General features: G+C 44.7%; 2 protein-coding genes across 6 annotated transcripts in view; both read right to left on the bottom strand.

Moving 5' to 3' along the window:
- Nucleotides 1-3,373, bottom strand: part of ALDH18A1 (aldehyde dehydrogenase 18 family member A1) — a 46,696-nt gene extending 43,323 nt beyond the window's left edge. For 2 of the 4 annotated variants that reach the window (XM_072805936.1, XM_072805938.1), the window contains exon 1: nucleotides 3,145-3,371. The gene's annotated coding sequence lies outside the window, so the exon portion shown is untranslated. Of the gene's footprint in view, nucleotides 1-3,144 lie in introns of all 4 variants that reach the window. The other 2 variants (XM_072805937.1, XM_072805935.1) reach the window with 2 other exon arrangements.
- A 4,955-nt stretch (nucleotides 3,374-8,328) lies between these two features.
- TCTN3 (tectonic family member 3) overlaps nucleotides 8,329-15,183 on the bottom strand; it is a 29,101-nt gene continuing 22,246 nt past the window's right edge. For both annotated transcript variants that reach the window (XM_072805940.1, XM_072805942.1), the window contains one exon: nucleotides 8,329-12,234. In XM_072805940.1, coding sequence (XP_072662041.1) covers nucleotides 11,998-12,234 — 237 coding nt within the window. In that variant the 3' untranslated portion in view covers nucleotides 8,329-11,997. The remainder of the gene's footprint in view (nucleotides 12,235-15,183) is intronic.

The following is a 15,183-nucleotide window of genomic DNA, read 5'->3' as shown; positions in this document are numbered from 1 at the left end:
ACAAAAAACACATCCAATATCCAATAAGCGGCCATCTCCACCTTCCTGCTATGACCTCCCCAAAGAACTCTGAAACCATATATTTATTTTCATTTTATTTTTTGTTTTATTTATTTTGAAACCATATATTTGAAATATCTGGAAAAAAAAAAAAAAAAGAAATATCTGTTTCACTCTTGCTGACACAAGAAGAGGATGGAAATGAAAGGCCACAGGTTACTGTCATCTTTCTTCCTGCTGCCCACAGGAATCTTTTTTTTTTTTTAAGATTTATTTATTTATTTATTTATTTATTTATTTATTTATTTATTCATTCATTCATTCATTCATTCATGAGAGAGAGAGAGAGAGACAGGCAGAGGGAGAAGCAGGCTCCATACAGGGAGCCTGATGTGGGACTCCAGGATCAGGCCCTGGGCTGAAGGCATTGCTTAAACCGCTGAGCCACCCCGGCTGCTCCTGCCCACAGGATTCTAAAGCACACTCTTGCATTCCTGGGAGGGAGTGCAATGCCTGCAAATGGCTGGATCTTAAATGACTATGGGTACATCCTCGTAATAGAGGATGTGCACGGCTAGAAACCTGCATTGGGAATATGGAGGTTACAGGCATTTTCTGGCTTAAACTTGAGGCTCTAGATAAAGAATACTTTATTTCACAAAAAAGAAGGGGGCTCCCTCCTATATATGCACAAGAGAATAAGCTATTTATTATTGCAGTTCTCATGCCACAGAGACATTGCTGTTTTCACAAGAAAAATACTGCACCCTCTTTGCTTACAAGCTTCTTTTTAACTTTTGCTCTATGGATTGGTAAACATATTTCAATCCTCTTAAACATCTCAAGAGACTAGCAGTTAGCCCCATAGTGAAGAAAAACAAGGAGTGGCATGTATTGCTCTTCAATTTATACTGCACTAAGGCATAGAAAGGGGAGAGAAGAGATTGGCAGGATACATCTGTTGTAAAAGACATGTCATCCCATAGGCAACAGAAAGTGTTAAGTGCTGACCTTGTTGACTTCAGTTTGTGACAGCCATTAAGACCCCAAGAAAAAATTATCTGCACGACATTTAAGGAGGGCATAGGTCCTCCTCTTTGTGTGCTACTTATATATGTTCCTTCAGTATATTACTACAGCAAATATTTACATATCAATTCTCCAAAAGGAACACCAAAAGGGTAAAATAATCAGATTGTAACACTAAAACTCTAGTTCTGTCTCCTTCAAGAAAACTTTCTCAGCAGCTCTAGCATTCAGAATTGGATTTAATCCTACAGGTTAGCTTTTAACTGGTTCATGGGTTACTGTCACTTTTTCCACCTGGATTATAAACTTCCCACTGACAGCATGGTAAATGGGACAAGGAACCTGGATTGTGGAGCTGGGCAGATTTGGGTTCCAGCTCTGCACCTGCTAGCTGTGTGCCTTTTGGAAAGTTACTCAATCTTTCTAAGCCTCAGTTTCCTCTTTTGTAAATGAGGGATAATAACAGTAACGGCCTCATGAGATTATTTTGAGAATTAAATGAGACAATGCATGGAATGCTTGGGTATAACAAATGCTCAACAAATGTCAGCTGTGCTCCTTCTTTTAGGCACTAATGTCTACAACTTTCTCTTTATTTCCTTTAGGATGTGTCACAGGCACAGAATTCAATATATTCTCAAATGTATATAATTACAAATTATACTTGTTTTCATCTCTCTTACCTAAGAGTAACTGACAGCTCTGAATGCTCAAGGTCACTAGCTTGTTAGGTTCAAGACTGACCTAGAAACTAAGCCTTCCTGGCCTCTCCCCTGCACTATACAACCTCTGACTGCAACGAATGGTTCTCCTGCCAGAGTTTATTATGCTCTCAAAACGCAGACGGCTGATTCTTGGGAGCAAAGGCTATGTGTGTGTCTAGACTGGATGTCATCAGTTGAAAAAAGTTTCCATGTTTTGACTCAGGCAGTTTCCCAAGTACTTCTTTTACTCGTTTTAAACAGAATGCCTTTATCTTACTGATTTGGACAAAGAACTAACTTTAGTCCCAACAAACCTCACCCAGGACCCACAGGCTTGGTCTATGGTTCGCCTCTCAAAAGAGAAAGATGGGGTGATAAATCCGGCGGCCTCAGAGCAGAATAATGATGGGGGTGGGGGAGTCTGGGTGAGCCCTGGCGTGCCACATTGCAAAGGGTGACTGTGAGCCAACTACCCCGCTGCTGGGGGCTCGGTTTTTGCTTTATTTTTTTCCCCCCTTTTTCTTACAGATTTTATTTATTTGAGAGAGTGAGAGCGAGAGCGCACAAGTGGAGGAGAGGGGCAGAGAGCGAGCAGGGAGCCTGCCTGGGGTGACCCTGCCGTCAAGAACCTGAGCCACCTGGGCAGCCCTGGGGCCTGCTTTTGAAAGAGCGGGTCACGAAAGCCCGCGCGGGCCGCAGAGACCGCACACAGGCCGCTGCGCGTCGGGCGTGAGGCCGGTTACAAACCGCGGCGGCGACGCAGGTGCGCTGAAGCTGCTGACGCGGACTCCCGGGAAGGGATCCACCGAGCCGTCAGGCCTCCGCCGGGGCCGGTTCCTCCACGTGGGAGAAACCAAGGGTGGCCGCCGAGGTCAGGTACCCCAAGCCCCTCGGCCCCGAGGCCTCCCCGCCCGGGCCGCTCAGGCCGCTGCCGCGGGGCCGGCGCCCCTCAGCCCCCTCACCCCGCCGCGGGCCGGCGCCCCTCAGCCTCCTCACCCGCCGCGGCCGAGCGCCCCTCAGCCCCCTCGGCCCTCGCCCACACCCCCTCGCAGGCCCGGCTCCGCGGCCGGCCGGCGCCCCTCAGCCCCCTCACCCCGCCGCGGGCCGGCGCCCCTCAGCCTCCTCACCCGCCGCGGCCGAGTGCCCCTCAGCCCCCTCGGCCCTCGCCCACACCCCCTCGCAGGCCCGGCTCCGCGGCCGGCCGGCGCCCCTCAGCCTCCTCACCCGCCGCGGCCGAGCGCCCCTCAGCCCCCTCGGCCCTCGCCCACACCCCCTCGCAGGCCCGGCTCCGCGGCCGGCCGGCGCCCCTCAGCCGCCTCACCCCGCCGCGGGCCGGCGCCCCTCAGCCGCCTCACCCCGCCGCCCCTCAGCCCCCGCGGAGGCTCGGGCGCAGCGCCATGCCGCCACGTACCTGCTGCACGCCGCCGCCCGGCCCCGCCGCCTGGTCCGCGCTCCACGCCGCGCAGAGCCTGGCGCCGGCTTACTCCCCTTTTTCTTCCGTCCACGTCCCGCAAGATGACGTTACGTCAGCGGCGCCGGAGTCAACGCAGGCCGCGGGGCCTCCGCCGCTGACGTGGGGCGAAGGGCCGAGCCGGAGCCACGCTGCGGCAACAGCGTAGGCGCCGTGGAGAATCCGGGCTGCGCTCCACGTGGCGGCGCCCCCCGCCCGCCCGGGCCCGACGCCGGGAGGCGGGGCTCGCAGCTCGCGGCGCACGTCCTCGCCGCGCCAGGGGCCGGCCGCGCGGGCTTCCCGGGGAGGCGGGGCCTCCGCCTGGCTCCCGGAGCTGCTGGTGGACGCCGCGAGGGCGGTCGGTGTGGAGCGTCGTAGCCCAGGCGCGCCTCCGAAATAGGTGGGAGCAACTTGCACATACCTGTACTTAAAGAATCCACACTTTCGGCAAACTTCTGTTTAAACGCGAAGACTTTGTCACTGCAATAAAACGATTTGCCCCCCTGGCCGTCTGGAGGTTTCCCCAAGGGTCCTAGCCCAACTCTTGCTCCGCAAGGCGATTGGTGAAAGTATTGCATTTAAAAATAGTTGAATTAAAAAGAAAATAAAAAGTTGCATTAAATCCCTGACAATTGGGAACTGTTCCAAAGGTGAGTGCAGATCCACCTTTGAATTTAGAACTCAGAGTCCCCCTCTTTCTTACTTAGGTTTTCCTCAGAGCGCATGTTTTGTACAGGCGCAGGCAGGGCTGGGCAGGTAAGGCCGGGAGCTGCACAGCCCTTGACTGCAGAGGTCAGAGACCCTAAGGAAAAGGTCTTCCCCTTCTTGAGAACATTGCTGGGCCTGCTTATTCATTTCCTCATTCATTAACATTGCCCACTTTATGTGCCAGGCATTCCCTTGGTGTGGAGGAAGACATGGTCCCTCCCCTAAGATGAACTCACGTCTTCGTGTGAGTAAATGATTACAACACAGTGCGACTGACGCTAGAGAAGGGTACCCAGGGATTCAGGCAAAGCTTTAAAATGACAAGAGACATTTGAGTTGTGCTTTGAAGGACAAAAAGTAGGTCACTTACCTAGAAATGGGAAGCAGGATCCTATGAGGAAGAAGGAATGCCGTAAGCAGAGGCATGAGATGTCTTAGAGAGAAGAGACTGCATATGGGACATGACAGGAGAGGTGTTTGGAGGTGGAGGAGGAGCATCTTGCAAGACGATTTCTGTGCCATGCTAAAGAGCTTGAATTTTACCATCCTCAAAGATACTTTTACTTATTTTTTGTCTTGCACATTAAAAAATTTTTTTTATTTAAATTCAATTTGCCGGGACGCCTGGGTGGCTCAGTGGCTGAGCATCTGCCTTTGGCTCAGGGCATGATCCCAGGGTCTAGGGATAGAGTCTGACATCAGGCTCCCTGCAGAAAGGCTGCTTCTCCCTCTGCCTATGTCTCTGCCTCTGTGTGTCTCTCACGAATAAATAAAATCTTAAAAAAAAAAAAAAACACCTCAATTTGCCAACATATAACACCAAGTGCTGATCTCATCGTGTGCCCTCCTTAATGCCAGTCACCCAGTTACCCCATCCTCCCCCTCCCCTTCTGCAACCCTTTGTTTGTTTCCCAGAGTTAGGAGTCTCTCCTGGTTTGTCTTCCTAATTTTTTTAAAGATTTTATTTATTTATTTATGAGACATACACACACACACACAGAGAAAGAGAGAGAGAGAGAGAGAGGCAGAGACACAGGCAGAGGGAGAAGCAGGTTCCATGCAGGGAGCCTGACTTGGGACTCGATCCTGGGTTTCTAGGTTCACACCCTGGGCTGAAGTTGGCGCTAAACCACTGAGCCACTGGGGCTGCCCTGTCTTCCTAATTTTTTGCCACTCAGATTCCCCCCTTCCCTTATGGTCTCTTCCACTATTATAATCCGCATATGAGTGAAACCATATGATAATTGGCTTTCTCTGAATGACTTATTTCACTTAGCATAATTCCCTCCAGTTCCACCTAGGTATGTGTCTCTTCTGATGGCTGAGTAATATTCCATTGTATATATAGATGTATGTATATACATCTTTATTCATTCATCTGTCGAAGGATATTGTGGCTCCTTCCAGTTTGGCTATTGCTGCTATGAACATTGGGATGCAGGAGTCCCACTGTTTCACTACATCTGTATATTTGGGTAAATACCCAGTAGTGCAAGTGCTGGGTCATAGGGTAGCTCTATTTTTAACTTCTTGAGGAACCTCCACACTGTTTTATAGAGTGGCTGTACTAGCTTGCATTCCCACCAACAGTGCAAGAGGGTTTCCCTTTCTCCACATCCTCGCCATGTGTTGTTTCTTGTCTTCTTAATTTTAGCCTTTCTCACTGGTGTAAAGGGGTATCTCATTGTCGTTTTGATTTGTATTTCCCTGACGGCAAGTGATGTGGAGCATTTTTTCACGTGCTTGTTGGCCATGTGTAGATCTGGAATCTTAAAGTACTGGAATGGCACAATGATGAGACTTGTGTGTCCAAAATCATTGAAGAGGGGTAGAAGCTGGGAGGCTGGTTAGCCTAGTGCAGAGGCTAAGTAAGAAATGATGACTGGAAAGGAAGCTCCAGCAGTGGGCATGGGTAGCATAAAGTGGGGAGAGCTGACAGTTCTTACTACTTTAAAGTGGGGGGTGGTGGTGAGAGAAGAGAAGGGATTCTTGCCAATCTGGTGATGCTGCAGTATAGTAAGTTAGGAAACAGATGGGTTCTTTGAGGTGAAAGATGAGAACAGTGAACATGGGTTGAGTTGTCAGCTCTTTGGGTTTGAAGTAGGCTGGAGGATACAAAAGTAATGAAACTGCTTTCCAGTAAGTTTTTTTTTTTTTTTTTTCCCAGTAAGTTTCATCTGGTACTTCAGCTTTTAAGATTCTCCCCGTAAGCTTAGAACATTAAGCAACCATGGGGGTAGCCAAAGCCATTAGAAGAAGGCATTTTCCACTTGGGAAATCCTTCCCTAATTCTTCTCTTAAACCTCACATCACCTTAAGTAATTGCTTATCTGCCTTCCTTGCTAGAATATAAGCTCTTGAGCATAGAGAAATATCTTCCTGGCATATAATAGACAGTCAATATTTGATAAATGAATGAATTTAATTCATGTGGGTTTAGTTTTCTCAAATGAGAAATATTATTTCTCAAATAACACTGTTGTCTATGCCATAGGGCTTTTAGGAGAACAAATATAGACGTCCTTTAACACTGTACAAACATTTCCTATGTTCTCATTGTTACTTGATTTTTATTACTATTTTACTATTAATATTCTACTCCACCAGTGAGGAGAAAGGAGTGGGATATGTGATTATGGATTGGGAAAAACCAAATGTGGAAATATAAACTAGTTTGTGCCTCTGCAGTAACAGAGGAAATAACTCAGCCATGGTATCCTTCTTGTATATGATTTCTAAAATGATTTTTTTGGATTGGAGGGATCTAACTTTTGTCTCAGCAAATGGGAATAGAGCTGAGCATGACTAGAAAGCCACATAGGAAGTGGACTATTTAGAATTGGACTCTCAGAATGCATGATTGAAGACAACTTTTTTTTTAATAAATTTTTTATTGGTGTTCAATCTACCAACATACAGAATAACACCCAGTGCTCATCCCGTCAAGTGCCCCCCTCAGTGCCCGTCACCCATTCACCCCCACCCCCCGCTCTACTCCCCTTCCACCACCCCTAGTTCGTTTCCCAGAGTTAGGAGTCTTTATGTTCTGGAAGACGACTTCTTTACATGCTAAGGAGTATTAGTTTAAGTTATCTTACTGTCAGGTTCTTTAATTGCTGACAACAGAAACATTCAAATAAGGCAATTTACTAGGAGTAACATACAGTCTCCAAAAGCAAGAGGTAAAACTGAATCCCATGGGAGACGGGTACAAGGCCCTGGAAGTTAGGAACCCAAAGTACCCTTCCTCCCTGGGTGTCTTATTTACATTTCTCTCTGCATATTTTTTTTTTTGGTCCCTTTTTAAGGTAGGCTCTCATCAGTGAGCACTTGGTAGAAAATGGCTTCCTCAGCCCTCAAATATCTTTAGTTAGTGCCGGCTCCTAAAGTTCTGGGAGAGAAAACCTTACTGGCCTAATGTGGTCCAGGACTCCATTTTTGGGCTGGTGGGAAGGAGAGGCAGGATCATGCAGGATCATGCAGGATCATGCAGGATCATGAGCCTGGAGGCTGGGCCCACCTTTGGCAGAACTCTGAGTGATGGGAATTCTCAGGGCAAAGGCAGTAGGTTAGGCTGGTAGACATATCACACAAGTTGGCAATGATAGAACAGACCCTTAGATGAAATCCATTTCAGCCACACTATGCAACATCACTTTGTAGTTTTGCAAACCAGGTTGCACATCGGAAGTACCAGGAAAGCCCTTTAAACAGATTCTTAGAGCCTCCTTTTTCTACCAGTGACTCAGAATATCTAGGGGTAGGGCCCAGAAACCAGTATTTTTATGAAGTACCCCAGAAAATATGATGTGACTGGCATTTCAGAACCCGATTCCAAAGACAAGCCCAGAATGCTAAATATATCAGTAGAAAAAGGAAGTTACTCATAAATATAGAACATTCTTTTTTAAAAGATTTATAGATTTATAAATTATAATTTAAATTTATATACTTTATAATTAAATTATAAAATTATATAAATCATATATAATATATATTATATAAAATTATAAATTATATATATAAAATTATATATATTTTAAAGATTTTATTTGTTCATGAGAGACACAGAGAGAGGCAGAGACACAGGCTCCATGCAGGCTGTGAGAGAGAAGCAGGCTCCATGCAGGGAGCCCAATGTGGGACTTGATCCCAGGATTCCAGGATCACCCCCTGGGCCGAAGGCAGGAGCTCAACTGCTGAGCCACCCAGGCGTCCCTAAAATATTTTATTTATTCATTTGAGAGAGAGAGCGCACGCACGCAAGAAGGGGGAGGGGTAGAGGGTGGGGGAGAATGATGATGTAGGGGTCAATTTCAGGACCCTGGGATCATGACCTGAGCTATAGGCAGACACTTAAGTAACTGAGCCACCCAGGCACCCCAATGTAGACGAGAGCATATATTGTCTTCAAAATAAGTTTTTGGAGAACATATATTTTCTTCAAAATATAGTTTTATTTTCTCTGATTATAAAAATCAGGAGCACTTACTATTTTTTAAAAATCTCAATTTTGACATGCTAGCTTTCCAAACTTTTTTTGTTTGCCTAAGTATACATGTATTGCTTTTGTTTTTTAAAAAATGAGATCACAGTATAGATGCTCTATTTTGTAGTCTGTTTTGTTCACTTAGAAAAAGATCATACTGTTGGATATTTTTCCTTCCTCAATAATGTCCACTAAGTGGAATTGTTAGATCAAAGTTTATGAACAGTCTTAAGGTTTTTGATACATATTATCAAATAGTTATCTGCCCTTCTCTCCAAGTTTCTACTGTTTATATTCCCAAAAAAGTTTTTGAGAGTACCAGTTTCTCCACACCTACAATGTCTGCCTGGTATTTCACTTTCATACTATCCAAATTGTACATAGCCCTTTACAATAAAACTTTTTTCCTTAAATTGAATGCATGGTTACAATACAGACCTTTTGTGCAGTAAGTCAAATAGCTGATAGCCTGTATAGATGAAGGGAACTAAGACTGCATTGTTCTATAGATGGTTTTAAAATGTCTTGAAAGGGGATCCCTGGGTGGCTCAGCGGTTCGGAGCCTGCCTTTGGCCCGGGGCACGATCCTGGAGTCCCGGGATTGGGTCCTGCATCGGGATTGGGTCCGGGTCCTGCATCGGGCTCCCTGCGTGGAGCCTGCTTCTCCCTCTGCCTGTGTCTCTGCCTCTCTCTCTGTCTATTGTGAATAAATAAATAAAATTTTAAAATAAATAAATAAATAAATAAAATAAAAATGTCTTGAAGGTCTGTTACTAGGACAGTGACTAGAGATAACCATAAAATCTTATCTAAAGTACATTAAGTAGTCTAGTAATTGGAAACTAGGTTTACAAGCTAATTAAATTAGCAGAAAGGAAGAGAACACTTGAGGTATTCTTCACTTGGAAAAGCAAAGATGCTGATTTCTGGTGTAAGATCTCCATGTACTACACTTTAAAAAGGCATGGTAGAGCACAGGTGATGCCATTGCATATCCCTCGGATGGCTAAAATAAGAAATGAGAATAACAAGTCTTGGCAAAATGTGGAGAAATTGGAATACTCATTCACTGCTGGTAGGATTTCCACTTTGGCAATTTTTCAACAAGTTAAACACAGAGTTACCATATTACCCAGAAATTCCACTCCTAGGTATATACTCAAAATAAATAAAATCTTTAGTCCACACAAAAGCTTGTACATGAATGTTCAAAGCAACATTAATCATAACTTCCAAAAAGTAGGAACAGCCCAAGTGTCCATCAACTGATGAATAAAATGTGGTATATTCATACACTGGAATATTATTCATTCATGCTACAACAGGAACCTTGAAAATATGCTAAGTGAAAGAAGCCAGACAGAAAAGGTCACATATTGTATGATTTCATTTATAGGCAAATCTATATATAGAGGAAATAGATTTGTGACTGCTAGGAACCTGGGGAAAGGGGAAATGGGAAGGGACTGCTAATCAGTATGGGCTTTTTTTTAAATTTTTAAATTTTTTATTTTTTTATGACAGTCACACACACACACACACACACACAAGAGATAGAGAGAGAGGCAGAGACACAGGCAGAGGGAGAAGCAGGCTCCATGGACCAGAAGCCCGACGTGGGATTCAATCCCGGGTCTCCAGGATCACGCCCTGGGCCAAAGGCAGGCGCCAAACTGCTGCGCCACCCAGGGATCCCTTTTTTAATGTGATGAAAATGTTCTGGAATTAGTAGTGATGATTACATAACTGAAATATACTGAAATACCACTGAATTGTATACTTTAAAAGGGTGGCTTTTATGATATGTGAGTTACATTTAAATTTTTTTGGTAGGGCAGCCCCGGTGGCGCAGTGGTTTAGCGCCGCCTGCAGCCCAGGGCGTGATCCTGGAGACCCTGGATCGAGTCCCACATTGGGCCCTCTGCATGGAGCCTGCTTCTCCCTCTGCCTGTGTCTCTGCCTCTCATTCTCTTGTGTCTCTATGAATAAATAAAATCTTTAAAAAATAAGAATTTTTTTTTGGTAGAGGCATAGAATGGTTTCATAGCACAGGGGCACGGAAATAAGCATGTGAATAAAGAAATAGAGGGACCAGATTCTGAGAACTTGTAGACTGTCAGGAGTAAATTAGATGTGCCCTACTCCATAATATGGAATGAATTGTCACGGAAGTTTTTTCCTCTTTAGGAAGCCCAAACTGGAGACCCTAAATACTCTAGTAGCTTTGTGGTCTGGTTTGGTACAGGCCTCTTGGGAGGCAGGGTTGCTGATTAACATTAACATCTACATAATGGACTCTAGTGGGAACCATGCCATCAGCATTCCAGGTCCCAACTCCCCCTGTGCATAATTTCCCTCTTACAGCAGCACTTCCTCCTAGTTTGGTAATAACTGCTATGAGAAACTTGCCACTTTCCTGCAGGGAAGTAGGTTACTTTCAGAGTACTTTGGAATGGGGCAAAAACGATAAACCCATCAGAGATGGTGTTTACAATAGCACTGTAACTTAAGATTTATTATAACTAAGTATATGCTTTATTAAAAGGCAATTCTAGATTCAGATCTTTACTATGTTGTAAAAAAAAAAAAAAAAAAAAAGTAGACTATTTTCAGTTCTCTCTGCCTGGCTTTCAAGTCCCTATATGATGAGCTCCCATGTTATTGACCCCATCTTAGAGTCTATTTTGCCCATTCAGTGTTTCTACTATAGTCACTTTAGGCTCCCAACCCTCTGGCTCCTGGCATCACCTCCACCCTCCCAGTCTCCTTCCCAATCTCACCTATCCTGCTATATTTAGCTCTAATCCCAGGGAAAGAGCTTAAGGACTTTGATCTGAATGCCATTGTGCTATGTATGGACATTTTTTCCTTCTTTTTAAACCTCATGCACATAGATAAGTAATCATGAGGTAATCACATGTCAGCTTCTGTGTGCTGCTGGAATTAGCACAACAAAGCTCTCAGTTTCATTTCTACTCACCACAATGGAAGGAAGGAAAAATATAGAAATGGGTAGTAGGATCAATCATTTGCTAGCAAAAAAAGGAGGCTGGGATTCCTCAATCATTTTGGAAACTGACCTGAAAGAACCGTTTTCCTTACTCCTGCCCAGGCAAAGAGTGTGGCCCAAGGGAGTAGGGAGGGGCCAGATGGAATCTATAGCCAGCAGTTTTCTGTTCCTAACAGTTACTCTTAAGTCCAGAGGGCATCTATTCCCAAATTCATCTGGGGGATAGCGGGAGCATGTTCCTTTTTATGCTGGGCCTAAGTGTGCCTATGAGCAGATGGATGAAGATTTTGCAAAACTTTAGTCAGGCATAACAAAACCTGAAGGGCTGGAGGAAGGGCTCTTTAGGTTCTTCCTAGCTTGATAAGTAGAGAACCTAATGTGTACTTGGTGGTCTGCAGAGTCCTAAGCAGAGAGCCCTAACAAAGATGATGTTTTTATTGCTTTTCAAAAATCTCTTCTTTCATATACAAACATTCCTTCAGTTAGGTCCTCTGTTATTTTAAATGTTGTCCTCTGGTCACAAGCAGGTACGGACCCATTTAGCCAAGATAAGCAGGCTGTCTTAGAACTTCCCATAGGGAAAATTAAAAAACTGACTCTCCTTGTTTCACATGGTATCTAGCTTGAGAACTCCAAGCACTAAGAGACACAGGATAAGGACGGGAGAGGCTGAGCCTTTTTGAGAGTCTACTCCTCTGCTGAATGCCACTTTGAAGGGGAAAAAGAAGTCGAATGGCAGTTTCCAGTCTATTCTAGGTTGGCCCCTTGGAGGCTCTGGCTTCTGGGTAATGTCCACAAAGGTCACAACAGTTGTCAAAGGTACTTCTGTTACTTGTTGGTAATCCTGTGGGAAGAAAGTCCATGACAGGTCAATACTTTACATAGCTCTCTAACTTAATTGTTTTTTTTTTTTTAATTTTTTATTTATTTATGATAGTCACAGAGAGAGAGAGAGAGAGAGGCAGAGACACAGGCAGAGGGAGAAGCAGGCTCCATGCACCAGGAGCCTGATGTGGGATTCGATCCCGGGTCTCCAGGATCGTGCCCTGGGCCAAAGGCAGGCGCCAAACCGCTGCGCCACCCAGGGATCCCGTCTAACTTAATTGTTATTACTTTCTCTGAGAAAGACCCAAACCAAATTGTTCCAAGCAGGCTATGCCTTTTTCTCATATTGGTCCTTTGTATGTAGTTCTCATTCTACGATATATAGGGAACAAATTTCTTAGCAGTAGTCCATGACACTAGAACTGTGAATAGCTACACCTACATAAAGGGCGAAAGACTGACTCTAGCTTCCCCCAAATGGGGAGTTGGCTGATATCAGAGAGGCCAGATGGTAGAACTGATGCTGTTACATGCTTAGCAGCTTTGCCTTATCAAGTCCCAAAAGACTACAGGCTCTGAAGTACACATGTGGAAATAATAGTGGCAATTCTATTCCATCTTCAATTGTAGAAAGAAATGTGAAACTTCATGGAAAAACAAAGAACTCCATTATGTAGATAAAAAGCCCATCAGCTTCACAGAATTTCGGGGTTAGAAAGGATCCTCTCAAACACCCAATGATTCAAGTCAAATGAAACAGATGCTCCTGGAAGAAGGGACCTTATCAAGCTGATTCAAGTATTTGATCTAATATGTATCACTTTTGGTAGATACAGTTGTAGCCTGATAACTAAAACAAGTTTATCTAAAATGAATTCTTTTTGTTTTGGCTCTGTGGTCACCAGACTTCTGATTATAATTCGACAGTGAATAACTATCTTGCTGAATAGGAAATGAGTATTTTCTCCACTTACCTTTGTTTACCCTGATGCTACATATTGCCTGTGGTCTTTGGCAACAGTAAATACCAAGCTCTGGAAACACAACTTTGCCAGGAATAACCTTTCTAGGTACTTAAAAAAAGATGGGTATGAAGCCAGTGCTGTGATAATCTTACATGTCATATTAAGACATTTTTTTTTTTTTAAGATTTTACTTATTTATTTGAGGGAGAGGGGGAGGGAGAGAGAGAGAGAGAGAGAGCACACAAGCAGGGGGAGGGGCAGAGGGAGAAGCAGACTCCCCACTGAGTAGGGAGCCTGACGTGGGGTTCAATCCCAGGGCCCTGAGATCATGGCCTGAGCTGGCAGATGCTTAACTGACTGAGCCACCCTGGAGCCCCTGGAATCCTTTTTTAAAGCTGTGAATTTCTGGACATCTGGGTAGCTCAGTTCTTGAGCATCTGCCTTTGGCTCAGGTTGTGATCCCAGGGTCCTAGGATGGGAGTCCCACATCAGGCTCCCTGCAGGCAGTCTGCTTTACCCTCTGCCTAGGTCTGTGCTTCTCTCTGTGTGTCTCTCATGAATAAATAAAATCTTAAAAACAAAAACAGTGAAGTTCCTAAGATACTTGGCACAAAAATAATATAGCTTTTGAGGCACTGAAAGAACCACATGCATTCTGGGACAGTCAGCTTAGGTTAAAACTGAAAAGGCAATCCTGACTCTAGCTAGGCACGGAAGACTGGCTGAAACTAACCAGACAAAGAAAATGGGGAGGCCAGGATTTAACATGGTGGCAGGTATGAAGTAGGGACAGAAAGTGGCTACTACGTGATACCCTCTCAGTGTGATCAGGCAAGTACCCCTTCCCCACTTCAACAAGAGATTGGACAATTTAAACAAGAGAAATTCTGGATTTAGGGACATTGGGCATGAAGAAGAGCAGAGCAACATATAGAGCTAAACTTAGGAAAATTATTCAGTATAATGAAATCCCTTCCCCCATCTAGCTCCAAAATGCTGACAGATGGGGCTTTAAAAAAAAAAAAATCTATATCTATATCTATATCTATATCTATATATATATAATTTATTTATTTGAGAGAGAGCATGAATGCACAAGAAGCAGAAAGGGAAGAGGGAGAGGGAGAAGCAGGCTCCTGCTGAGCAGGGAGCCCGACTCGGGGCTCAATCCCAGGACCTTGGGATCATGACCTGAGCTGAAGGCAGACACTTAACTGACTGAGCCACCAGGTGTCCCTGATTTTTTTTTTAAAGATTTTATTTATTTATTCATAGAGACACAGAGAGAGAGAGAGAGAAAGAGAGAGAGAGAGAGAGAGAGAGAGACAGGCAGAGACACAGGCAGAGGGAGAAGCAGGCTCCATGCAGGGAGCCCGACATGGAACTTGATCCCGGGTCTCCAGGATCAGGCCCTGGACTGAAGGTGGCGCTAAACCGCTGAGCCACCAGGGCTGCCCTGATAGATGGTTTTATATCCATACTTGTCAGTCAGGAATCAAGAGGGTCTTTTTCTGGAGAAAATGATCCATTTCAGCAACAAGTCAAAAAGATGACATCTGGCAGTTCCAAAACCCAAAAGCAGCTGCACCTAACTGCCCTACTGTGAAGGCCACCAGTCAGCAACTTTCATTCATGATCACAGAGCTTTCAATGAGCTTAACAGCTTACTCTTATGTTGGACAGACAGCTAGAGGTTGCCAGATGTGTGGGGGAAGGTTCTCACATTAAAGAGAAAAAGTATACCAAGTGAGCAGAAATAAATAAACTCAGAGGAAACAGACAAGGAAAAATAAAGATGAAAAGTTAAGATCTTTATTTTTTTATTTTTTTTATTTATTTTTATTTTTTATTTTTTTAAAGATTTTATTTATTTATTCATGATAGTCACAGAGAGAGAGAGAGAGAGAGAGAGAGAGAGAGAGAGGCAGAGACACAGGCAGAGAGAGAAGCGGGCTCCATGCAGGGAGCCTGATGTGGGATTCGATCCCGGGTCTCCAGGATCG

This window comes from Canis lupus, chromosome 29 (genome assembly GCF_048164855.1).
Source record: "Canis lupus baileyi chromosome 29, mCanLup2.hap1, whole genome shotgun sequence".
Classification (NCBI taxonomy): domain Eukaryota; kingdom Metazoa; phylum Chordata; class Mammalia; order Carnivora; family Canidae; genus Canis; species Canis lupus.
This window is presented reverse-complemented; position numbering and strand designations above follow the sequence as displayed.